The sequence below is a fragment of the Aythya ferina genome (assembly GCF_964211825.1).
Source record: "Aythya ferina genome assembly, chromosome: 5".
Lineage (NCBI taxonomy): Eukaryota > Metazoa > Chordata > Aves > Anseriformes > Anatidae > Aythya > Aythya ferina.
The window spans coordinates 24438337-24465672 of record NC_140301.1 but is presented as its reverse complement, the minus strand read 5'-3'; the positions used below and the strand labels follow the sequence as shown (position 1 = coordinate 24465672).

Genomic DNA, 27336 nt, shown 5'->3' with positions numbered 1-27336 from the left:
ATGTTTGGAACAGTCCTTATTATTCTGAAGGTGAGGAAATTTGGTATGTGCATATATTAATAGATTCAGTAACTGTAAATTTCTGTCCTGCAAACACTTGAGCTGTGTTACACATTCCAGTAAAGTCACCCATCTGTTTTCAAAATTAGCTAAATTAGTAGTTTTCAAAGTTGACTTGTTTAGCTAGTATACACAGTAGCAGCAGATGCTGGAGTAACAGCTCCCAGCTATCTGTAGAACTGTATACTTGAGCAGGAAGAGGTGTTCAGTTCCCAAGACAATTGAAGTACAGAACATGTACAACAGTTTCAGACTACCCCATCACTAATCAGCAGTATGGTTTAAATTAAAAGCACTTGCATTTTATGTGCTTGGTATTTATTGGGACTGCTATGCTCTGTATACATCATTAAGGCAAACTGTACAGATGGGATTTTAAAAGACTTAGATAATTGTATGAATGTTAATTAGAGCTTTGTCTATTCAGGCTAAGATAGGAAATAAAGATATCACCAAATCACATTTTTCAGGATATTATATATTTTATTACCTGTAAAAATCAGCATATTTACAAAGGTCTTTTAAGTATTATTTCAGAGCTGAGTGGGTTAGGTAAAAGAGTATTACATAAATTGTCAACAGTGAAACAAATCAGTAGAAGATTCCTGTAGATAATAATTCGTGACTGAAAAGACACTAGATCATTGAAATTCCCTTCATTCTTTATCAAACAAAACAAAAAATAGGCAATGGCAACTAGCAAATTGAAAATAATGTCTACTCAGTAAAAAAATAAATAAAAAAATAGGGATAGCTGTCCCGTCCCTCTAGGTTAACTACATAGGTGGCTAAAGCCAAAAAATCTGTGAAATGAACCCATGGTTCATAACCTGGCCTTTCCAGTAAATCTTAGCAAATGGATGTTAAAACTTTCCTTGTCTCAGCTCTCATTCCTGAAGTTGTAATGATTCTGTAACATCATTGCACTAGTACAGTGACTGCAAAACTGCTTGTTTTTGAAAATCGTAATGTTTACACTAAGATCAGAGACCAAGCATCCTGTTTTTTGTCTTTGTCAAATTTCTTAGGCATTATAGAACCAATAGGAAAACTAGGAGAGAGCTTTTTGTTCAAAACCACTTATCAATACAGTAATCAGGAGTGTCTTTCAGACTCTTGCAAAATATTTTTTTACTTCAAAGCTTAAACAACATAAAAGAAAGCATACAGACAAAGCAGTGTTGGAAAGGAAGTAACATGCCCTTATTTTTAGCACTTGCCCACTTGTCACTCTTAAATTCTCATCTGCCTTTCAAATGTAGTGTAATCTAATTTTTATGCATACTGTATGCTTGTACAGACAATTTCCTCATTTTAGAGTATGTCAAGTTTGGTAAAGGCTTTTGTACTCTTCCTTAACCTGTTTCAGAAATAGCACTGTCACCATTTGTCTCAGTACCATATAGGATGATGGAAATTGATATTTTTCTATTCAGAAGTGAATAGAATATTAGTTTTATCAAAGATTAGATCCCCTCTTCCCCTCCAGTTAGATTTGAATTTGGTCACTTTGGGGCTTACTGTGTAGGACGATTTTAAGCAATGCTCCCAGTGGTTGCAGGCTCTATCACCTCATAATTGACCATGACAGGAATTATATGTCCAAAGCCAAGGGGGAGAGTAAATAGCATATGTCAGGGTCAATTAGAAGGTGGAAGACCCTGCAACAAAAAAGACTGCACTGATTAGAGTGTGATGTTGACATGGGAGCTGACGCTTCAATGTTATTTCAAAGGGCACTGTCACAGCCTTCCTTGAAGTCTCAAAATCAGAGGCATATTATGTCAGTGGTTTATACAACACGTGATGTGATAAAGTTCTATGGGACATTGGAAGTTAGAATTGATTTGCTGCTTTTCTTGCAGTGATAAAATGCTTTCTCTATGTGTCTCAAAGTTAAGCTTGCCATTTTGCTAACTAGGACAAAACAGCTTCATACTTACTAGATTAATTCTCCCTTGAAAAACCTTACCATGAGATGAACAGTTCTGAATGTGACACAGTTAAAAACTGTTATGATTTTTAAAGTTATTAAAATTATTTGTACTGGCATAATTAAACAGAATAGGAACAGTGGAGTACAGAGAAAACAGTAATTTTTATTACTTAAAGCTATGTTATAGGTATTTTGTGGTATGGGAAGATTCTGCAGTGAAACAAATGGGCCAAAAAAAGCTGCAGTTTGCTTATTCCCCCAAAACTTCAGCAGCTTTAGCCTACTCAAATGTTCTTAATCACTGATGAACTGCAGAACCATTTAGTGAGTAATGATCCCTAATTATATACTACCACAAGAAGATGCTATAGTTCATTTTAGATTTGCATTATACCAGTTCAATTTTCTGACTCCTTTCTTTAAAGCTGTTTCTCTAAAATTCAGTGTCTCTTTAAAAATATCCCAGTCATTTTTGCCTACAACATTCCCAGAGGTTTAACTCATGATGATGGAGAAGATACTGTAGCTTAACTTCATTATCTAGATAGCTAATTCCTCTCTGTTCTCATGGGTTATTATGCATGACCACATTTTTCCAAGGTATTTTGTTACCATCAAATAGATGGCTAACTCCCAATAAATTACAGCCTATAGCTATAGATTCAAAGCTGTTGGATGATGAACACTTTATAAGGATTATTGAGTCTAAACAATCTTCTTATCCTCTGGAATGGCTAATAAGAGATCATAGTCCCTAATATATAGAAATGCTCCAAAATTTTCATTTTCAGTCGTCTTTGGCAGTTAATAGAGTTTCACAGGAAACATTTAATGTTATATAATAGAAACTTTGTTTTGAATCTTTGTTTTGAATGTGCAATGCAACATTTATAGTATAAATTCACCTCTGATCCACATTTGTATCAATGTAGCATTGGAAGAGCTTTTGCATTTGTTTTGTATTTAAAAATCTCATGCAAATTTAAAAATTGAAATGCTTATTTCTAAAAATGTGGTTTTTATTTACTTGTGAGAAAATGAGAGGAGAATATAAGGGACTGTTTAACCTGTAAATATAACATCTATTCTTAACTTTTCCGTTGCAATCAAAATTAATGTAAATTAGAACAGAAACTACTACAGGCTCCACTGAGGTGGAGGTACTCAGATATTTTTTTCCTCATTGAGGGTATTGAAGGACTTCACTTGGTGAAAAAGAGAGTAAACTCTACCGAACTAAACACAACAGAAAAAAGGTAAATGAAAGATTTTGCCAGTCACACTTGACAGTTTCTCTTGGTGGTAATTACTGTTAGTGCTTTTACTAAAATAAAAATTTTGAACACTGAAAACAGATCTAGTCAAGGGGAAAAACTGTTCAGCTTCCACTGAATATTAATTTTAACTTGTGCTATTGTGTGCTGGAAATGGAAACAATCTGGTCATTTTCATGGAAGCATGGCCACAAAAGGTTAATATTGTTCTTTTGACTCACTGAACTGTAGGTTGATTAACAAAAAGGTAAGTGTTTATCAAAAGTTTAGAAAAACTGGAACCAAATAGATACCTTTACCTATTAGTCAAGAACACATAATAATGCTATCTTGGGCTAAATTCTGTCTCTGTTACAGTGGACAACAAATATAGGTCTGTGAGTCATCTTGAATGCTAGAGGATGAAGGAAGGTTGTTGGATTTCATAGTTCTGCAGAAATAGGTCAAGTCATCTAGGAAAATGACAAGCCTTATCAGAACTAGGAACTATAGGATAGCTGTATATATTTTTAGTAGAGCTTGCATGGAGCACTTGAAAGAAAGGAGCCCGAAGGCCTGGTAAGTCAGCCTCCACCTGCAGTGTGGATGATGAGAGCAATATCTGTGTGAATAGCTGGAGATGGACCTGAAGTCACTGCATGCCTACTTTGATCTAAAAAGAGGTGAATGGTATGACAAGGTGTTCAAGATAATTTCAGTAGGCTGTATTATCTCAGGCATAATGCCCTGGTAGCACCGTAGCACAGCATTCAGCAAAACAGCAAAGCTGTTTATATCTGGTGAGCTTGAAATGTAGACAGAATGACCTTGAGTCCCCATGACCAGATGGGGAGATATGCCTTCCAAAATCCCTTTCATTCAGCTTTTAGTATGTCAATACATCTCACATTTCCAAACTGGAAGTTTGTTTTTTTTTCTTCCCCCCAAAAATTAACTTCATTGTATCTCATGGATGAGTTTATAATATCCTGTTAACTGTGAAGTAAGTGGAAATTTGGGAAAGTTGTCAATGGCAGGCAGCTCAAGGACCTAGCTTCACAGTTCCTTAGTTAAAGACAGAAGTACTCTCCTTTAAAATCTACAATCCTTTTTCTGCAGTACACAGACAGCCTGGGGCAGTGAAATGCTGCCACCTGTTTGGAGGGAAACGCCTCTCTACCTGTGGGAGGGCTACAGGAGTGTACCTCCATGCAAGGCAGTAATGGTAAGCCACCAGCCACACCAATGGAAACCCTTGCGCTCAGGTTTGGGGCTTGGCTCAGTGAGTAAAGGAGGAGGCGATTCTCCAAATCTTTGTTTTTAAATGGAAATGTTCTTCTAACATTATGTCTACTTTATATATGCAGTATTCTGTTACTTACTGGTGATTATAATAGGAAATCTTTTAATTAAGAACTTCAGCCGTTCACCTTTAACTGCCAATCACTGGATAATTGGCCCTTTTCTAATAGGCACTGCAGCTCAGGTATGCTAAAATGACTGTTTCTCAGAATAACTTACTGAAGGTAAGTTATTTTTGGAACTCATTTATAAGAGAACTTAATTAACTATTCCAGGTCGTTAGGGATACTGCACTGCATTTTTTAATCCTCTGACAGGTTCTTCCAGTTATATTAATTCATTATTATTATTTTCAACTTTCTAGGCAGAAAATGGTTAGACAGAAGCACTGAGCCATCACTGGCTTTCTGCACAAACTAACCAGTACCGATCCAAGAATAAAGGCAGCTTTGGTGAATTTTGTTGCTTCAGCTCCTGCCACAGTAGAGTTGAATGTCACTTGGGGCAATCAGCTTGAGAGAGGATGCACAGCTTTGTCCACTGTCATATGGCAAAACTTTTAAGAGCAGTGACTCTACACCAGAGATATTTCATCAGGTGGATGAGAGTGAAAAGATTTACTCACTGCATATATTACAAATTATATGAAAACAGCACACTTCTGGTAAAAAATACAGATTTGTTTTGCAGACCCACTTTACTATTCAACTTTGAAACACATCACGTATTCTGGGAGCCAAATCCCACTTTTTATTAGTGCAAGTAACTTTTGATGCCTTCGATTGGAAGGTAAAAATCTAGTCTCACTAGCAAATTAAGCAGACTTTGGTCCTGCAGTGTCATATGTAACTTCTACTTCAAACAAGTCTGACTTGTAAGTGGAAATTTGTTTTCTGAAAGCTGTAAAACTGAATGCAATAGAACCATCTGCTGAAAAAGAAGCAGTATTGTATCAGAGTAGAGTAATAATAATGAACCTTTGAGAGAGTAGAGGATTTCAAAATTATTCTCCTTTCTAGATCTTCTAACAATGACACTTAAAAGAGAGCTTGACACATCTTTGAATTTGTTATAAAGTTGTGTGATTAAATGTATTGATTTTATAGCATTTTCATTTTCCAAAGAAGCAGAATAACTTTTGTATATGACTTTTTGACTTTCCATGTACTATTGCTAAATATTGTAAATGAACATCTTTTAAATATTCATAACTACTAGCTGAATTATTCCTTCTTTTGATAACCAAAACTAAAAATATTTCATTCTGGAACAGAAAGAAATGTGTGATAAAAAAGAGATATGTGATAAAATATTGCTTTTTTGTTTTGTTTTGTTTTCAATAAATTAAATACTTTGGTCTGACATTTTTACAGTTCCTCGGAGGTGTGGTTATTGTCTACCAGCACACCTAGTATGCAGCACTGCTTCATTCAATTCAGTAATCTCAGCTAAAATCTCTCAAATCCCCTGGATTTGCATCTTTAATTCAGAAGAGGTCTCCATTACCTAAGACCAAAAAAAAAAAAAAAAAAAGTCCCCACTAAAACCACCACCCTCTCATCATTCATGTCTAAGTAACCCTGGTCCAGATCATCTAAGATGTGTTGAAGAAAAGGCTATCTAAGAATTATATTTCAAGTCATCATCACTATACTACAAGGAAATCAATCTGTCCTGTAAGTAAAAAAATTGTCTCATAACTGCTGGCTTGTGATGGCCAAAGCGTGAACTAAGATTTATTTTTTAAATGTTATTTTTCATAACTCTTTCTATACAGAAAAATTGATGTTGTGGTTCCCACACCTTCACAACAACTTATCTAGTTAAGTTTTATACTGATTGTCATTTGTTAACTTTTCAGAAGTGCATTTAGTAAGTCAGTTATCACCTTCATATCTGCCCACAATTAACCACTATTTTACAAGTTTCAATTTGTACTGTACAAATCACACAAAGTCACAAATCACTTGGGGAAAAAAGAAAAAAAAAAAAAAGAATAAACTTTTTTCATGAGCTATAAAAATAAAATCTTAAATACTATAGTTGTCTCACTAGGTATTTCAGAATTTATTTTGGCACACTTATCACTGAAAATAAAGTGCTTTTTCTTAGAATGTTTTCTTCTCTATTTTCTTCCATCTCTTCTCTTCCTGGGAACTTCATACCCAACAAATTGTGAGCAGGGAACTTGTTTGTTAGAATCTTGCATAAAGTCTCAATGGTACAGGTTGTTACACAGCTTGTATAACATATCGCACAGGGCTGGTAAGTTAGCACCTGCAACGTATAAAAGCATACCCTTCATCCCAGCTCTGAGGAACAAAACCTTTTACGTTAGTTGCACTGGTTGCTGTAATGCAATTCAGTAGGTATTATGAGTCAGGAGCTCCTGGTCACTGCCCGTGGATAGGCTGGGTATAGCCATAACCAGTGGTACCGCAGGGTAATGGAGCCAGGCAGCGCAGGGGGCTCACCCTGACAGTGAGCACCCTTGACCTTCCACAGCAAACTCCATCCAGGGGAGCAACAAGCAGTACAGCAGAGACCCCTTGTCCACATTTTAAGTGCACAAGCCTGGGGAGCTGTAGGCCCTCAGACTGCTCTGCAACATACAGACATGGTTCAACCCCCCTCCCCCCCCCCGCCCCGAAGTGTTTTTATTTGGTGGTCTAACACTTAAGTCTATTTACTCGACTGAACGCTATTTGGGATGACTTATCAGCAGAAATAACCCAGTAAATTTCTCCTGTGACTCGGGAGAAAGAAAATTGTGCCTGGATTTGGAGACAAGGCGTTTGTAGCAGCTTTCTGCCGGTTCAGCCTAGAAACCTATAGGGGATATAGTACGACACGCACAGCGGCGGAATCGTTCAGAAAGCTGACCCACATGAGCCCTACACGAGGTTTCTGGCCCAGCGCTGCAGGTGGACATTTTAGCGTGCAGCGCAGCGCCGAGGCCTGCAGCAGGCAGACCTCCTCCTGCCCGCCTCCCCCTCCGGCGTCCGCAACGCCGGCTCCCGGGGGACTAACAGGGCAGGGTCCCCTCGGAGGGGCCGATGCTGACCCCTCCACCTCGGGGCGAGCCCCGCGGTGCTCCCCGCAGCACCCGGCAGCGCCGGCCCGGCCCGGCCCCGCGGCCTGCCCTCACATAGGCGCCCCGCGCGGTGCCTCCGCCGCCGCTCCGCCCGCCGCCCCGCAGCCGGGCCGCCACCGGCCGCTGCGCATCGGTCCCCGCTTCCCGGCTGCGGCAGGGAGCGGCCGCCCGGGCCGGCACAGGGCGAGGCGGCGGCGGCCCGGCGAGCCCGCCGGTAGCTCGGGCAGGCAGTTTGCGCGGCCGCCCCGGGAGGAGGGCGCGCTGCAGGGAGGCGGCCGGGCGGCAGCGGGAGCACACGGCGGGGCCGGCGGCGTGCGCGGGTGGCGGGCTGGCTGGGCTCCGTCCCGTCGTGGGGCAGTGGGCACCATGCGGGTGGTGGCTCTCATCAGGTAACGGGCCAGGGCGGCCGACAGGGAGGGAGGGCGCGGGGGACAGGCCGGGGTCGTGCTCCGCCTAGCGCCGTCCTACGGCCCGGCCCCGCGCCTGCTGTCCGCCGCCCCGGCCCGGCTCGGCGGGAGGGAGGAGGAAGGGAGGCAGGGCTGCGGGGGCAGCGGCTGTGTGGGGCTGCGGGCTAGAGGTCCCCGCCTGCAGGCAGCGAGAGGTCTGCAGCGGCTTCTGCATTCGCCTCCCCTCGCTGCCGGGACACGGGCGAGAGCTCTCTGTAAAAACACAGCAAAACATGCACCCCCCAAAACAACCACCCGCCCACCCAAAACAAGATTCTTGCATAAGAAAAATCTTATGTCCGAGCTGCCTGCCTGGGGCTGCGGGGCCTTTGCCAAGTCCCGGACAGTCAGGGGGAGTTTGCTACTTTCAGTTCAGTTCTCAGATTTATTTTTTTTTTCCCCCAATATCTTATCACCTCCTATGATAGCTTTCCTAGTGTGTCTTCTGAGAGGCATTTAATTTTGCTCGCTTTAAAAAAGACAGAGCTTCCTTGTTTAATAGTTGCAGTTTGACACAGCCCTGTCTTCTGGGGCTGCTTTTTTTGCACTCCACATAGTCCTGCTGCTTTTGTCAGTTTCTACAGTTGTACTGTAAACAGCCTTTTTTTTTTTTTAATAATTTTTTAAAAGAGATTAATACTAGTTTGTTTTCCTAACAAAGACAGGTGCAGTGCGTTCCTTTCTTGAGAAATAATAGTGAATTAGAAGACACCAAGCTAGGGAACCTGTAAATGGAAAAGGGTTGTGTGTATATGAGCAGAGCATTTTTATTTTTGGGTGTACTAACTTTACTGAAGTCTTAACATTTAATCTATTAAATTCTCTCAGGCAGTGTAGAATGTCAAGGCCTGTTGAAATTGTGGTTTGGCCCCAACAATTACAAGTCACTGCAAACATCATCCAAATTATACAACAAATGCTAATTACACTTCTCAAGACCTGCTTAAATACAGAGTAGGAAAATCAGCTTCAGTGCTTTTTCTTCTTTTAGAGATAAGATTCAGTCTTCCAGGTTTATTTATTTTGATATTTTCTAAGCAGAGTAATGTGTTAAAAGGCAGGATGAAATAAAATCCTAAAACAGGTTTGAAACACAATTGCTATTTTAATGGACAGTTTTACAAGGATGGATTTAGTTTCAGTAATAGTTTTAAGAAGAGTTTTAAAGAGACATCAAAGTGTCTGAAATCTTTGTAACAGAGCTAGCCTCAAAGATCAGAAGAAAAAAAAAGTGGTTCTTACTTTTGAAAAGGTCAGGATTATGTATAAAACTACTTCAGCCTGTTTCTTTTTCTTCTAAAACCTTGCCCACACTTAAAGTTGATAGTCGTGCTATTAAAGTGGTATTTACGGGCTAAACCCTGTATTGTATATTGTGCTAAATCATAGACTTTTTAAAGCCAGTCTTCCAACTGAAATACGTTTTTTTCAACTCTTTAATTCTTCTAGAATTTTCTGACTGTAAATGGTTATATTTGTCAATAGCAAGTACTTTTTTTTTTTTTTTTTTTTTCCCAGAATTCTTTTATGGAATTATGTCTTTACATTACCCTACTTTTTTTCTTCTAATATTTTGTTAATTGATAAGCCTACCTGTTGACATACCCAGAGGACTGTCAAAACTAGTCCTGTTTGTGGCCCAGCTTCGTACACTTCTCTACAAAAAGGCTTTGTGGTTTCTTCTGTGATGACAACTGAGAGGAGTTTCCAGGCAACATTTTCAAAGCTACTTCAGTATCTGTCTTCATAGCTCTTCTTAGTGCCTTTTTTTCTTTTTCTTTTTTTTTTTTTCTTCTTTTTCACACCAACACAGCCTAGCTCTCAGCCAGGCTGGGCCTATGCTGGGTCCACCTTCCTCCCACACTATTGATGTCTGGCTTCATTGGCCTTAATTGCCGTGTGTTTTACAGTTAGATTAGAAGACCTTGTTGGTGGGCACTATTTCCATTTGTTTCTTGACAGTTATTTTCTAGGGCTACGATAACAATAATGCAGAAAATAAATATTATAGTAGCATGTGATACAGAAGGTACTCTAGAAATTTTGGTCAAATTTGGAAAATCTGAATGTAGCCTCATCTTAAAATGATAAATTTGAATTCAACTGATTGTAATTAATGTAAAAGATTAATAGGTTTATTCTGGTGTCTTTTTTATTTTTAATTTAAAATTTAATTTAAAAATAATTCAGTTTTAATATTGAAATGCTCTAAACAGCGTAGGGAAATATCAGCTGTCATAATTATTTTTCTTGTTTGGAGTTGAAATTAGAGCAAGTGGGAGGCTCATACTTTGAAAATGAAGCCATTCAGAAAGAAAAGAGCCTTTGTCTCAGTATGTGTCTGTTAAACCTGAAATTTCACTTTATGAAATGAATGCTAACTGTGTTTTCAAGCTATCAAGCGTAGTATCCAGAACTAATGAACATATGATTTTATACTTTTGTCCGTATATAGATTAGAAGAAAGTTGTAGGTATGCATGAAAATAATGTCAGGTACAGATGGAACCTCAAATTAGAAATCTACTCATTATCATATTTATATTTACTTTTATAACACTGAAATATAAGCACCTGCTTTATGTAAAGTACAAAAGGATGCCATGTTGTTGATACTATTTCTACTTGAGGTTTGAGTTACACAGTTACAATTAAGGTCAGCATACAGAACTTTAGCATGGATAAAATGAAGGGGAATAGCTTCAAGCTCTTGCATAAAGGGTAGATAAGACAGGAAACTTTTTGTTGAAAAAGCTGAAGAAATTTGATAGTAATACTGTGGCCACAAGGAAACTGGTGGCCTGTTGTAGCAAGGATTGTTTGTTACCACTGTCTGTTGTCCTCTCCCTGTCTCAGTGAGTGTAAGGCAAAGAGTAGTTTTACGGAGCTGATCTAGATCTGTGTTCCAGTTCCTGCCCTAGGCTGATTTTTGCAGTTGTAGGTTGAAGGCTGGGAATCTGAACGTAGGTTTTGTAAATGGTGTATATGCTACACCAGTCTTCATTTTGCTGTGAGACTGTAACATTTCTTTGATAGGGATTAACATTTGTGGAAAACCTTCTGTTTCAGTTCCACCAGGAGAGCAGGATTCTTTCCTCACTGAGAGTAGAAAAGGTTCCAGTAGGTCTTACTGGACCCTTACTGGATTCAATTCAGTCAAACTTAATTCTCCATGTTTATGGTATCATCTCTTGGCCTCAGAAAAGAATATTGTTCTGCTTGTTTTTCTATTTATTTTTTTAATCAGCTCTCATAATTGTTATCTGCAGGTATCTGTTGTAAAAAATGGCATGTTCCATGCAGAGCCAACTGAAATTACTACCTGTAATAATCATAACTTCTGGCAATGGGATGTACAAATGTACAAAATGTTGAAACTTTTGCAGATGTATCATGAAGTATAAATATTATTACTAAATGAGTGTCTTTATCTAAAATGACTGCTAACACTGGTGGCTCTCTGGAACAGATACTGGTGGTTTTTTGTGGGTTTAGTCCTTGATAATCCTTGTTCTGAAGGGATTCCAGTTTAACTGTTTGTTTGTTTTTGTGGAAGTTCTCTTATAAGAAATGGGAAAAAGATTAGAACTGGATGCATGCTTTATGGATGCTGTATATAGATATTATGCGTATCTATACAAACATTGTTTAAGCTTTACTATGGTGAAATCATCCTTATGCTCCTGCTAATATTTTGCATTTTATTTGAAAACTTTGTAACCAGCTCTGTTGATACTAAATTTTAGCAGCTAGGCAAAAGCCATAAGGGGCTAAAATTTTTAGCAGCATTTTTACTTAATTGCCACTGTTTTATTTTTCTTACAGTGGTGGGAAGGACAGCTGTTATAATATGATGCAATGTGTTGCTGCTGGGCATCAGATTGTTGCTCTAGCCAATTTAAGACCTGCTGAAAGCACAGGTAGGAAAGCTTTAATTCTTATGTTTGTTTGTTTGTTTGTTTTTCTCTTTTTTTTTTTTTCTTTAATTAGAAGCAACGGATGCACAACTGTGCCTGTCTTAGGTTCCTTTGTATATATGTATTTATATAGATTTGGTTATTGAAGGGCTTATTGAAGAAATCCCAGAGCCTGAGGAAAAATGTTTTTTTCCTTCAGGGGAGGGGGACATCACACAAAATGAAGATCAGTTAAAAGAAAGACTTACACAAATTGAAAAAGGGAAAATACAAATGTTTTAGTGGTGTATGAAGAGGTTGTACGCATTCAGTAGCTCAAATAATAAAAGGTGGTACAGGACATCACTGAACAAAACAAACACCCTATTTCTAGAAATGCTTTAAACTGGCATAAACCATACAAGTTGCAAAAAATAAGCAGCTGTTTTGCAGCTGCTTGCTTGTGTTTTTATCCTCATTTGTCTTCCTCCGTTATTCTAGCCCAGCATTTGTGAACTGGATCAAGGAACCAATTGGATTGCAATTGACCTTGGTGCACATTCTTCCTCCCTTTTTCCTTCCTTCTAGCTTGGATCAGAAATGATCAGTTCCTCACAGGCTAGGCCTAAGCTTATTGTTGTGAAAGATAATGGGAGCAACTCATTGGTCTAAGCCAGTGGTGAGGTAAGAGGGGGAGATGACTACTGCTTACTTCTGTGTTGGACTAGAACGTAAAATGAAGTGATTTGTTACCCAGCTGGTAGGGGAGTATAATAAATATGTTAAAATATATTACCATATGTTAACTTTTCAACGTATGTTAAACAGTTAAGCATGATACCTGGAAACTGCATGTTAGGAAACTATACAGAGGAAGTGAAACAAAATGGGAGCTGACATCACAAATGAGTCATGGACAGAACTGGCAAATGCTTGGGAATACAGTAACAATTTATTTTCTTTGTAGCTAGGACATAATCACCTCTAATCTTGTTGAAGTATGTTGTCTTTAATTTATCCACATCAGAAATGTAGTATATTGTCATTAAAATCATAAAATGCTCTCTTTAAGTGTGTAGTTGGAAATTTTGTGGAAAGTTAATTGAGGTGCTTCAGGCAATGGTGGATTCTATGCCATTCATTTTATTTTATCTTGTACCACTGTTGCCTGGAGAGTCTCAATTAATAAAGAAACTCAGTATTCTGAACTGGATATCAGTTTAAAGACCTTGTCATATTTTATGTATGTTGAAAAATACTGAGTTTTCTTTTATGCCAACTGTTCTGGTTTAGCTTGGTTAGTTGTAATTATGGGTTTGGATTTGCCCATTTTGAGCAAATACGTATCTTTGTTACTGTTGCATGGCATCAAATGTGACATGACCTAATTGTTACATCACAAATTATTTACCTTGATCAATATTATAGACCTTTCTCCTTGCAAGAGGTGCTAGAGGTACAGCAGAGGTGCATAATGTGTTTGTGTGTAAATTAAGAGAAGTGACAGTATTAACAAATTAACATTAAAGTAGTGAACTGCACTAGCTTTTAATAAATGAGGCGGAAACTTCAGGATTTTTTTTTTTAACCTATTTGAAAAATTATCTGAAAAATATTTATATATAATCCCTTTATCAGAGAGTTTGTGATTTAGTTGTAATCCACAACACCTGTATTTTAACTCTTTCCCCCCTCCCCTCATTTGTTAGCTACAAATTACTTACAAGAAAATTCAGTTAACTTTTTTTCTCCTGATTAAGGAAACAGCAGCAAAGACTTGATTACGTTCTGAGCTTAATTATTAAAAGGACTGAAGGTAGAATCCTCCTCTCCTCTCCTCTCTTTTCGTTTTTGACATGTTAACTAATGTCAAAACATTGTAGCATTGTAGCAATCTACTTTTATTCCATTTAGGCTCAAATAACCTGCTCTTGTCTCTTGATGACCATGATAACAATTTAAACAGTAAAAATTTTGGAAATTGTGACAACCTATTGCTTATTTTCACTGTTGCACTGCACTCCAGATTTCTTGCACCGAATATGCTGAAACGGACTTAGGTTTGTGCCTCTGAGATATGCTTGTATTTGAATTACCATATAAATAATAGCAGAATTGGACCAGTTCAAGATATTTGGATGAAGCAGGGAGGAATACCAAAGGAGAAGTAGTCTGCACAATTTCCAAATAGTTAGCATGTTCTTGACATAGTCTGTTGGGTATAGAAAGCCATCCTTTTTTTTTTTTTTTTTTTTTTTCCTTTCCATGTTTATAGAGGTAATGTCAGCAAACATCTGTTCGTGAACCAAAAAATATTAACATCTATACATTCTTAGTGCTTTGAAGTATTATAGTTATCTGTAACTGTTGAAATTATGTACCTAATGTGATTATTTCTTGACTGTGGCAGGGCAGACTGATGAATTGGACAGCTATATGTATCAGACAGTTGGACACCATGCCATTGAGCTCTACGCTGATGCATTGGATTTGCCACTCTATCGTTGTGTCATTAAGGGTACCACCATAAATAGTGGAAGAGTGTATACTGCGTGTCAGGAGGATGAGGTTGAAGACCTTTACCACCTCTTGAAACTTGTTAAGGTATGCTAAATGAAAAGAATGAAATACTTGAGGACAATTATAGCGCTTAAATGTGCTTTTATTGCTTAAATTCCTTGACTCATTTATGAATTTAAGTATGTGATCCACTTAGGTATTTGAGAAAAGCTTTGGACACTTTTATTGTTAAAAAGTTTAACTTTTATTCCTTTGTTCTGCAAATTCCTTTGCACTGCAAATACGTGGTGTAACTTTATTCAATTTATTCCCTTTTTCATACAGTGTAAATGAGGCTTATTAATCCACATTTCAGGCCCAAACCAAATGTTTATGTAGTTTGATATTTGAAATAATGCATTGTTTGATTACTTGAATTAGAGGTTTTTGAGGCTTTGTGCATTTATCAACGCATAGAAATTAAGGTATGTACATTTCCATTTGTTTGCTCTTATGCTCTATAAAACAGAATCTATTGCCTGTTTGTATGTTGCAGATAGTTCACAAAGTATTAGAGAATGTTTTATGTTTTTGATTCTGGTAGCCCTCCAACTATATTCTAATATATCACGTAATAGCTGTGGCATTTTATTGTGTTAATGTCTGCAGTGCACAGTACTAAAACAATATGATGTTCAGAAAAACATATTTATGGTTACTAAAAATAAATGCACATTTAATTTTACGGATAAAACTGGTAGACCACTTTTTGAAACTTCAGCTGAAGATAGTTTTGGTCTTCAGTTCAGGTATTGAACATTTTCCAGCACCCTTTCCACTTTTTCTATTTTTTCCATTGAAATTAGAATTGAGATTCATAAACCTTTAGCTTATTCTTTGTTTAGTAGAAAAAAAAAAATCAAAAAACTTTCAGATTAGACTAAGTGTGGTTTGAATGCAGAGCGCTTTCTGAACCATGTTGAAATTGGATGTTACATTTTTCTAAACATCTTTGAAAGGGAAAATCAAGATCATGTACCTGTGTTGAGTATGAGACTACTCAACAGGAGAATAGTGCATGTAGGCTGTAGCACTCTAGAGTGCTTCATGGAGGTTTCAAATGGAATGTGCATATCATGTAATACAGAAATTTAAAGAAATATGGCATAGCACTTTTATATGTCTTACGAATCCTGATAGTATTAGAAATTAGAAGGACTAGTTAGTATATGCTGTCTCTTAAAGCTGCATGCTAGCAGTTTTCTGCCACAGTGTAAGATAATAAATTACTGATCAATTTAATTAAAAATGGGCAGATTAGAGGCAATTAAGATCATACTTCCTTTTCGATCCTTGCTGTCTTTGGAGAAATGGATGCTTGACATAAATTAATGCTAATGTTAAATCTTGACAACTTCTGCTTTGGAAGTTAATACATGATAATTATAACTACAACTGAAAGAGATGTTATCAAGTTGTCTGGAACCAAATAACTATTTCTTTCCTGTATAGAAATATTAATTCCACTATATGATAGTTTAAAGATACAAATACTAACATAAAGGTTATTTTAACATATTATTACTCTTTGGATAACCCTTGTAGTCAAATATATCTATGAAATTCTGGTGCAAAAGTTTCGGTAGAAGTCTTGCATATTCTGATGAATAATTGTATATAGCAGGTGGAAGTAATCTGCAGGAGCTTTAACTCTTTGTGTTTTTAGTTTTTAGAAAAGGAGATGAAACTTCTGTATTGAAAATAATTTAGAAAACTTTTTTATTTTGCACATTTTATGACTGCAGTTTTGTAGCCTTACTATATAAGTTTTAATCACTCGTGATTTTCCTTTATGATTTTTTTTTTTTTTTAGATGTTTAAAACAGAGAGCTCAATTTGCTCTCTGTTGAAAGGATAAGTGGAATTCTGCAGGAGGCTTGTAAAAATGCATCCTTAAGTGAACTTAATTTTAAAACACTGGTCAAAATAATGCATCTTAATTTTTCTTTCAAATGGTTTGGGCCTAACTGTGCAGGAAAGGTGTGTCGAGTTGAAAATTGCATAACATGCCTTGCTTTTACATTGTAAAGAATGTTACAATTAAAGGTACTTGTTTAGTTTAAAAAAAAAAAATAATTAAGAACCAACCACATTTGAAAAAACTGGTAGGATGAAATCAAAAGTATCTGATTTAAATAAAATAAAATAAAACATTATGAACGCCTGACATTTAAAAGGTTAAATGTTCCTCTGCAGTGCTTGGAAACCCAGGGCAGCAGTCTTGTTGTAGTTCACGGGACTCAAAAAGTGATGTTGACTGCCAATGACTGTAAACCTGTTAACTTTATTGTCCAAAACCTAGATGATTGTAAATTTATATTTACTCTTCTCTTGGGTAATGTCCTATTTTAGATTGTCTTTATTCTGTATATATTTTGAAATATATCAGAGTATTTATATGATGCCTGAATGCATCTAACCTGGCAGTCCTCACTTGATAGTAGTATTTTTACTTTGTGATGCATGTAAATTCTGAATTCTAATGAATAATTTAACTTCTTATCCATATTACTGAATAAGGATTACTGATATCTTTGATTGTCAATATTTGTCACTTTGCATATTGGGGCTTTTTCCAGTAAGCGTGTAAGCTCTAGAGTTTCTTAGTTATCTGTATTATCTTTCAGGTTTTTGTCATGTCTTTATCTTTGATATCAGGAAATGTGTAGAAAAGCTGTTTCTTTCCCTTTAGTGATTAGAAGGAATGAAGCATGCAGGGGTTTTAATGAAACATTCCTGTAATGCATTCCTCAACGTAGGCTTTAACTACTTTCTCCCTCATCAGTGCAATTATGATATTGTCCAAATAATGTGTTAATGTTTTACGCAAGCATACATTACAGTGGTGTAAGAGAGGTTGTGTGTTGGATGGATTTCTGTTGAATGTTGGGTTGTATTCTATATCCCAGGGATCTACGGCTAAAGCTTTGTTTAGAGTAGTGGTTATAGCAGCTTAAAGACTAAACAAACCAATGCAAGATAATTTGTTTCAATTCTGGGTTTTAGTAGACAGTGCTGTCCTTTTCCAAGTTTCGTGCCTTGTCTTCTGTGTTCTGTGAAGGCTTTGCTTATGTTTGGTAAGTTTCTACTGCTGGGGTAATTTGTGGAAATCTAGAACTATATTGATTAAAAGTTTTTTTTTTTGTTTTTTTGTTTTTTTTTCTTCAAACTATTTTTCATCTTCTATAACTTTTCAGTACTTGAGTGTTTCAAATTTAGTATTTCAAACACTTGATTCTGTTTGTTGTTTCTGTGTAATATATTTGTGTATGCTTATTGTAAAGCATGCACATTGACTTTCTGTGTATTTTCAGTTTTAACATTTTTCTGTCAGTTCTTTTTGTGGTGCACTTTCTGGGTTCTGAACCTGCAAGCTTACAGGAAAAAAAAGTGTACTTGAAAGAAATTAATATACTGGATCTCAGGACTGAAGGATTATTAATTATGATACCATTCATTGGTTATCATCTGAAAAGTAAGAATTGATGTTGGGTATATTGGATTTATGAAATATTTTAGCAAAAATAGCTTTTGCTTGTGGCAGAATTTCATTTTATCAGCCTTGCAGAAGGGGAAAGAAAATTCATTTTTTAAAATAATACCACGTCCTTGAGCAGTGATCTTATAACTCAGTCAGTTACTAAGAATAGGTAATGTGCTTTGTAGTTGCAGCAACAAAGAGCTTATTAATGCAGTCTGACTCATGTATTTAATTATTATTTTTTTTTTATGGGCAGGATCATGATTTTTGAAATAGACCGACACAGATATTTACTGAAGACAGGAAGTATTTCTGTCCGTCTGATAGATGAAGTTTGCAATTTGGTGTTACTTCAGGTGATACTTTGTCTGACACAAAGTATGTTGTCCATGCAGGTTTGGGTGGAATAGAGATAATTTAGGTACTCTCATTATTCAGTGAAACTCCCTAAGACTTGAAGTTCTTCAGCAAACAGAGCTAGGGTTTGAGATAAATGAATAGAATACTAGATTATCCTGTGGCCTTTGTATAGGGATTAATTCTGTCATAGAAAATAAAGCTTTCGGTTCCTCGTTATAGGTAATAGTTTTCCATGCTACGGAAATAGTCCTCCTTTTACTGTTCTTTTCAGTTCTTTCAGTTCAGTTTTGCTGAACTGAGCTGCTGGAGCTAATGGGTAAAAAAGGATTGTCAGGTTTGGTGCTGATGGCTGACTTTGTGGCCAAACTTCTGGGTGTTCCCAGTGAAGGTTCATGAGTAAATCTAGTAGAACTTTCTACTGCAGGTACTCAGTGTTTAAAAACTGTTTTATAAGACAGACAGTAAAGTATTTAGAAATAGTCACTTGGCTTTTAGGTATCCATCTTAATCAGCTCTTGGTAGTCTCTGTGACTTCAGTGGCAGTATTTGCATGATAAAGTCTAATCATGTATTCTTAACATGTATAAATAAGGTTTGCAGACTTCCTTGGGAGTCTTAAAGATCTAAATAGTATTAGTTAAGGAATGTCAATTGACCTCAAGAATCTAATATCAGGTCCTTAGCATGCTGTTTGCCAAACTAATCTTGCAGTTTATAAACGTTCAGACAAAGCAGGTAGCTTCCCTCTCTTACTGATGGGATTCAGAGAGCTCAGAAGTCTCTGGAGCAGTTTCAGTCATCATTTCCCATTTTCTTCAATTGAAGAAAATTTGATGTTTTCCTTATTACAATTTGTGTGTGTGTGTGTGTGTGGATACGTAGGCTAATTTCTTAAAGGTATATTTCTAAAAAAAAAATTGATAAAGATTAAATTATAGGAAGAGGTATTTATTTTTATGCAAAATTTCTAAAAAACCAAACCAAACCAAAACAAACAAACAAAAAAAAACACCTCACCCTTCCTTGATTTTTGTCTCCATATCTTAAGATATGCAAATTGAGAATACCAATACTTTGATAGATTAGCTTTACATATAATTCAGGGGTTGAAATACAATTTTTGTAGAGTAAATTAAATGTTAGTATTGAAAAAAACATCCTGAAGTGTCAAGGGAAACACTGACAGATGAAACAATAGAATTTATTTTTTGTGCCCTCTACTAGTCATGTTGATTAGGTAAACATTTGGACATTGTATCTTTTGGCACATTTCTTCTTGCCTTTAGTCATGAATGTTGTATGTAAACTTTGAGAAATTCTATTAAATGGCTACCTACCCTGACAGAAGATAAATAACTGTGCTTCCTTGCAAAATAAGATTACTTTTAAGGCAAAATATTTCGTGTGATTTTTCATGCAATATACACTGAATTCCTCTACCTTTTAGAATAACAATTACCTTTGTTATAACATTCTACCTTTAGAATGAGTTTATCTGTAAGAATTGAATTGTCTCTTTGCACTCAGCACATTCAATGTTTTTTTGTTTGTTTTTTTTTAATTGACTTATTTTTTCTTTTAATTCTGGATCAAAGCTCTATAGCTTCCTCCACCTAGGGGACTGACCATTGTCACCAGCAACGAATAAGAACCAGCGATGAATAAGTTAAAGGAAGAGGTTAAGAAGTAATCACACAGTTAGCAGTACTTCAGACACAATAAAAATAATTATAGATCTTGTTCCATTCTCAAGACATTTTGTGTGTATGTGTGTGTGTTTAGTTTGAATTTTAAAATGAGAAGGGAACAAGGAAATTTTTTAATCAACAGGATGCCTGTCTCATCTGAACTGTTCAGGAGGGGTCAGTTTTGCTTCCAGAATGGGATCTTGAGCAACGTTTGAGACTACCTCAAACATTTCTTACCGTGAGAAATGTTGAGCCTCATGTAAACAAAAAAGTCACTGTATTTCTCCCTGTTAGGTGTGTGGAGTTGTTTTCACTCACTCTGTCTTGTTGTGTTAATATTGAATAAGCAGAGACAGTCAGGCTGGTGGTGAAAGATGGTAAGCAAGCCTGAGGGCTTGTTCTGGTCAGCTTTAAACCTCTGATTGCCAGGTTTTCCTAATTTCCTATTTCCAGGGCATCTCTAGTGTGACCTTGCCTGCTGAATATGATGTTCTGGGTTGCAAGATTCTCACATGCATTTGGAAATGGGCAGCCAGGCATTGTTTACTGGACGCCAAATGAACCGTGCACTCACAGCAAGCTTGATAAACACACATTTCCTCCTTTTATCAGTGAGATTGCAGAATGTGAAGTATGAGTTTCCAGTTTTATTCATTCCCTTCAAACCTCTTCCTGTTTAAAAACTGAATCTCACTAATTGGATGATGATACATCCGTAGATTTTGTTTTGCTTTTTTGTTATTTTTGTTTTGAATTCTACTTACTGGTCACTGACATTTTATTTCTGTGCCTACCTTGACCAGGTTTGGCAGACGTTCAGATAAAAGCTTTCCATTTGTTCAGCACAGAAAAGGTTCATCCCTATCAATGTAAAGTGAATGCTAATTAACAGTAATGACTTCTAATCACTTTGCTTTTATGCTCCTTAGGAGCACTGCTATTATCCAATGTAGTTAAGTGAAATGCTTGTATATGAATCAACAATGCTGTATTTCTTCTAGCAGCTATTGCTCATAATCAAGCTTTGAATAAATTACGATAGTAAAATTGGTTTTAATGTGCTGTATTGCATGGGGAGAAAGGAACCTCAAATATCTTGTTAAATATCTTGAATATTTAGAGTCATCTATTAACATTTTGGCATTCGGTATTGTAGTTAAATGGAAAAATACATTAAAATGTTTAAGTCAATTTTGTAAACGTTATCAAAACTTTTTTTGTGGTTTGAATTTTATTTAGGTGACATGCATAGACTCAACAGCTTCAGTAATAGCCCCATTTAGATTCAATTGCATGTCTGTGGAAATGAACTACAACATTTCTAAGTTAAAACACAGTTAATTTTATGCAGAATTAACAGGTATCATAATTTAAGACCTTTGCTTGTTTTGGTCCAGTGTTGTAGTTGATGTTTAGTGGGTTAATATGCACTTTTATTAATACTTTGTAGTTAAGAAAAACTATTAGTTTTGGTTACCTGCATGCAGCCTGCCTGCAGACTTAACATACTTCAAAAGGAGTATGAAAATAATAATAGTGAAAATTTACTAATACTTAAAAACAACAGAGTAAGGTGAAACTTTTAAAATAAAACTGGACTATTAGTCAGAAGCAATGCTAATTAAAAAACAATTGCTAAATAGATCACTAGACTGGTAATATGTTCAGCAATTCTAAAATAATTTTGATTTAGAAACAGAATTAGCCTGAAGTCAGCATATTTAAGTTTAGTTGACTTTCACTTAATGTTGCATATATGTTGCCTGTTTGGAAGCTGAACATTTGAAAAACCTGGATGAAACCTGTTTCCAACATGCGTGCTATTTTTTTAAATTTTTTTATTAGCAATTACTTAATTACAAGCATTCCACGGTTTTAGTGTCTGTGAAAGAATGGGGGTCTTTCCTGGTAAATATACTTGTGGTGTCTGGCTTTGCAATTTTTTTCAAATTTCATTTAAAATAACAATTGGATTTTGATTTTCTGTGGAGATTTCCTTTCGTGTAGTATCTGTCTATTCATGCTTAGAGAGACAGTTTCTTCACAGTTACCATCACAGTTTTTATGCATGTGGATGTGAGTGAGTATCCACAGGCAATGTGTGTGGTTTTGGTTTTGTTTGTTTTTGTTCATTCATGCACGTAACTGTAGACAATTTTCTGGTAGATGTTTTGTCTATTTGCTTGAGCATCTTCTCTGCTAACCGTTATTCTTTGGTTTGTTATGCCCAACTTAATTTGAAAATATCTTTCATTTAGCTTTTCTTCTTTAAATGTGATTTCAAGTCAGTGTTCATAATGTATCCTATGCTTTTTGCTATAATACTGTAAAACATGTTTCTTGTGGTTTTGTTTTGCTTTGTTTTTCCAGCAGATTGTTGAAAAATGAGCAGCACCTTTCTCCTCTACAGTTTCATTTAAGTGGATGATGCTATCAGTATCTTATTTCAGTACTTCGGTTTCTTGCTTGGCAACTTCATCAGGCTTCTTAAGGATAGACATGAAAAAAATGGAGAGAAAAAAAAAAAAAGAATAATTTTATTCTGTGCAGAAGCAACTACCTGCTTTATATTGTTTGCAATTCTCATTAGGCAGCAGTAATGCATGTTTTAAAATTTATTGTTTTTTAATGAAATATAATTGGAGATAATTCTAATAAAATGCAATCAAGGATAGAAGAGCTTTTATAAAATTGAACAGTAAAACATTTATCAAATTTGTTTTCATAAGCATTTTTATCTCTGGAGCCCATTCTTTGTATAAAAATCATTTTGTTTTCTTATACAATCACTTATTTAAGCTGACTTATTGAATACACCCCTATTTGTTGTGAACGTCATACATACAGCAATTGCATGTTTGCGTTACTCTCAGCCGGACACTGTTTCTGGTCAGTATGTTTAAAGGCAATTCTTATGGAAGGACTAGGATTTCATTTGGTTTATATTGCACCAACGTTACTGTTTTCAAAATAGAAATAATTGATTTGTAACTGTCATTAGGAAAAAAGGAATAAAACAGAATTGGCCTTTTACAGAGAACTGTACATAATGGAGATACTGCGTGTTGATAAATTCTGTCTGGGGAAGAAGTGCACAATGGGCATCACTCATTTTCATATTGATTATGACTGGGATTCCTGGAAGAGGTTGCTGTTTGCAAAGGATAAGGAAGTACTATGATTAGTTACCTTCTCCATGGAAAGTACTACAAAGGAAAATGTGTACACTGCGGTATTCCTATCAGCCTGACAGTCTGCTACGTGAACATTTTTTCAGTCCGTTTTCCTTCAGAAATACAGCTTCAGTCTTTTTGCTGTATTACTGTATTAGGTGTAGTGCATTTGCATGTTCTCCTAACTCTGGATTCTTTCTTTCTCTCTTTTCTTTCTGGCAGTCTTCTGTTTCTCAGGCCGTCAGTACTGTAACTCCTGAAAACTGGTACAACAGTGCCCTCTGTAGTTCCTCCATAGAGCTGGTTTTGAGTATTCAGGTAAAGAGCAGGATGTTTAGATTTATTTTTAACTCCGACACAGCACTTTTTTCCTTGAGGAAACATTTTGATTTTCACTGTGTTTTACACACGAGAAAGGGAACAAAGGAAGACTATTCCGAGTCCTCTTTTATTTATTTATTTTTTAGCTCTGTCTTGTCATTATATAGTGAAAAACTGAGATGTTATCAGGCATTCAGGGCAGTCTTTAAAGGGGATGGAAGTTTGAGTTTTCTTGGAGCTTCTTGTGGTTTTTGTCATTTGGGTTTGTTTGTTTTATGTGGACCTTAAAACTACATAGTTTTAGACTTTATGCTTGCTGTTCCTCTTAAGCCAGGTCTTGAATGACCTGCCAGGGACTTAAGATGTGCTTGCCACAGCACCTAAGCTTTATTAATGTGGTTTTAATTCACACCGTGACTGAAGTAATTGTTGTCCTTTAGCATTGATTTGTCTCCAAAACTCATTTGCAATTTAGATTTCTTTTACCTCATTATAGGTAAATAATATGCAAATAACTTTTTATTGCATGTTTTCTGCAGAACTTATTGGACGGGTTTAGTATTGAACACACATGCCCAGAATTGTGGTACATCTGCATTCGCACTCATGAACTGCCATTTAAATATTACAAACTACAGTAAGAAAGCATGACCTTTTTAAAAATAAAGGTTTTAACTACAATTAGTTTCTTCTATAACAGTATCATAAAAGTCACTCCATGAAAAGTTAAATGGTTTTATTTTATGATGGGGAGTGTTAATGTATGTGTAGAACACACTCTTAATGCACTTCTATGAATTGAAAATCATAAGTCATTGCAGTAAATTATAGTTAATGATGTAACCATTGATGGCTATTCAAAACATTCCTGTATCTCTAATGATTTGTGTAAAACACATGACTGCCCACATCCCTTAGTTCGTTTGGAGCAGTAGATAGATAAATGCACCAGCTTTCTACTTCTGAAGACTATTTTTCTCTGTAACAAGTGATAAGAATTTTGTTGGAGTAAATAGTACATCACAAACCACTCTGCAGTATTTGAGTTCTGGTAATAAATGAAGATGAAGGCTAAATTAAAATAGCCCTCTCTGATAAGAGGTGAGAGGCTTTGAGAGTGTAGTGTGTCCAAGCTTTGATTTTTTTCATCTGCCTAGTTTATGGGTAATCTCTAGCTTCTCGACATATGAGCTCTTCACTTTTTACCGACATGTGGGATTTCATATACTGAAATGTTGCTGAAGGAAGCAACTCTTATGGTATAATGTGCACTGTCTAATCCAGGAAATACCCTGTATCTGCTACCCATTAACATAAAGTATTACAGAAGTGACCTGTGGGTGGGTTGCTTTTCTGTTTGTTTGTTTTAGTTAAGCAAATGTTTTTATGCTGGCAGAAATGTAATGTTAAATTTGGTCAAAATGACTTTACTTGATTCAAAATTTAACTGAAGTTGTGAATCAAGCTTAGTTCTTGCACCGATTATGCAATTATTGCTAATCTTAAATATTGATTTCTTTGTTTCATTTTTGTTAATGAGCTTCTTCATGCACTGTTACTTTCATAATACCCACACAAGCTTGCTGAACTGTCTTTAATTTGTTTCTGTTTTTTGTTTGTGTTTTTGTTGTTGTAAAACATTTTTTCCTTACAATGAGTTTCCGTGTACCATGAGTTGTTACAATTTTTTAAGTGATCTTGAAAATTTAATCCTTGAATACTGGGCAGAAATTGAGTATTAGAAAGGATTTATATAAATTTCATTTTTAATCAGTTAATGCCTGCTTTATATATGGTTTTAATCTTTTGAATAGAATTTCATCATATTCGTACTACAAAGTAAATAAATGAAAGTGATTTCTTTTAAGTGTTCAAAGGATAGCAGTGCGAGAAGGATTTAATTTTGCACTGCAACCTCTGAGACAGATAAGTTGATGTTTATGGGGAGGGAAGAATAAAGTATATTTTATTGCAATAAAATTAGCAAATTAAGATTCAACTTGATTAAAATAGTGATAAGTGTAGATTGTATTATTGGAGATGATGAAGTACAGCTTTTCTGTCTACCGAGAATGAGCACAATTTATGAAGACCAGGCAAAGAAGTGAACAGAGCAGCCACTGCAGATATTTAAAGGAAATGCCTGGTTTATTCTACATACTTTTTTTGCTTTTTAGTCAATGTTAATGATAATTTTATCTCACCTAATAATCATTCCTTTCCCGTAAAATATCACACTTCTTTTCAACTAGTTGGATTAAATCTGAAATAATCAGAAAAAAAATGAACTAATTTTTCAGGTGTCCTTTCATAAAATTTGAGTTAATGCAGGGTAGGTAATGCCATGACTGAATATCACCTTGATTTTAATTTCTAGTATGTCTTTGACTGTGAAATACCAAAAGATACAGATACTGAATCACAGAATCACAGTGAATCACACAGAATGTTAGGAATGTCTTTAGAGAAAGCAATACTTAAGGAAGAGATTTTACTGGTTAACAGTTGCCTACATTATAACAATAGTTTGAAGATGAAAAATAAATATTGCAGTCTAAAATAGAACATTATTTGACATAAAAAGAAATGTTGATTTTTCTCACTGGAAGCATTTATAAAGAATCTATATGACCCCAGTGGACTCTTTACATTTAACTTTAAATTGAAATTTTAAGACTTTTTTTTTTCTTAGAATGTTCTATTAAAACATTTTTAATTCTATTTTTAAGACCTTCTTTCTACAGAACTTGATCAAACGAGAGAAAATTTTTGATTGTATAGTATTTTAAAAGGCAGAAGTTAGTGTTTAAGTGTTACTTTGTGGAATCTGTATTTATAACTACACAAGTATAGATGATATTCTCAAAAAGAACCGTGTGGTATTAGTAGTTAATTAGGAGTTGTGTTTTTTTTATTTTGTTGTGCTGTTTATTCAATGACTTGATGAGTTGTTCTTAAGATACCAGTAGTGCTGTAAACTGTATTGGCCTTTTTTGTCATGCAATTTTGGTAGCTGAAACAGTGATTCCATTGTACTCCAGGAAAGCATAGTTGGTTATAGAACATGTCATAGAGGTAGGCGAATTAAGCTACCTGGCATGGCCTTGTCTTGGCTTTCTTCAGCTTCTGTGTTCCCTGGCCAAAGTACTAGCACAAAGGGATGATTAGTGTGTATAGATACATAATACTTTGTAGAACCTTAGTTTAACCTGTTATGCTTGTGATTTTTTTCAGAGCTAAGTAATAGATGGTTTATAATAGCTTGTTTTAACTTATTAGTCTTTTCTATTCATGCAATCATTCTGCTGCAGTTTGTTTTATAAAGCCAAGTAATTTTTTTTTTTTCACACCCCTTGACTTCTACAGATTTCAGTTGTGGGTTTTTTGTTTGTTTGTTTGCTTTTTTTGCGCTACAATAAGCGGTCCGTTTTGCCACTTTATCACCCACCTTTGCCACTCATTGTCCTTTGGAAACCAGTTGTATGTTTTCAGGGAAGGTCTGTCAGTTATTATTTATTACCCACTTGTCATTGTGACTTACTCATTGCCTACATCACCATTCTCAAAAGTATTGCTTTACAGAAATGGTGAACAGTGTTCTGAAGGAAAGATCAATAACTGCTTTAAAAGGAAGATTTACCCTGAGACTTGGATCTTCCTTTTAATACTAAATCTGTGCTATTAGTTATGAGGTGGCTTTAATATTTTGACATCAAGTACTCTCTTTCTGGAAATGGAAAGACTCTGCTGTTAACTAACTTTTATGGA

General features: G+C 35.9%; 1 protein-coding gene across 10 annotated transcripts in view; it reads left to right on the top strand.

Annotated features, from left to right (window-relative positions):
• Positions 1–7224: 7224 nt before the first annotated feature.
• DPH6 (diphthamine biosynthesis 6) overlaps positions 7225–27336 on the top strand; it is a 208383-nt gene continuing 188271 nt past the window's right edge. For 3 of the 10 annotated variants that reach the window (XR_014693418.1, XM_084520497.1, XM_084520495.1), the window contains exons 1-4: positions 7225–8034; positions 11916–12010; positions 14397–14590; positions 23470–23565. Coding sequence is in view for 9 of the 10 variants with exons in the window: in XM_084520497.1 (XP_084376623.1) it covers positions 7439–8034; positions 11916–12010; positions 14397–14590; positions 23470–23565 (981 nt within the window). In the remaining variant the exon portion in view is untranslated. Of the gene's footprint in view, positions 8035–9918; positions 10121–11912; positions 12011–12572; positions 12671–13822; positions 14047–14396; positions 14591–23469; positions 23566–27336 lie in introns of those variants that run through there. The other 7 variants (XM_084520499.1, XM_084520498.1, XM_084520500.1 and 4 more) reach the window with 6 other exon arrangements.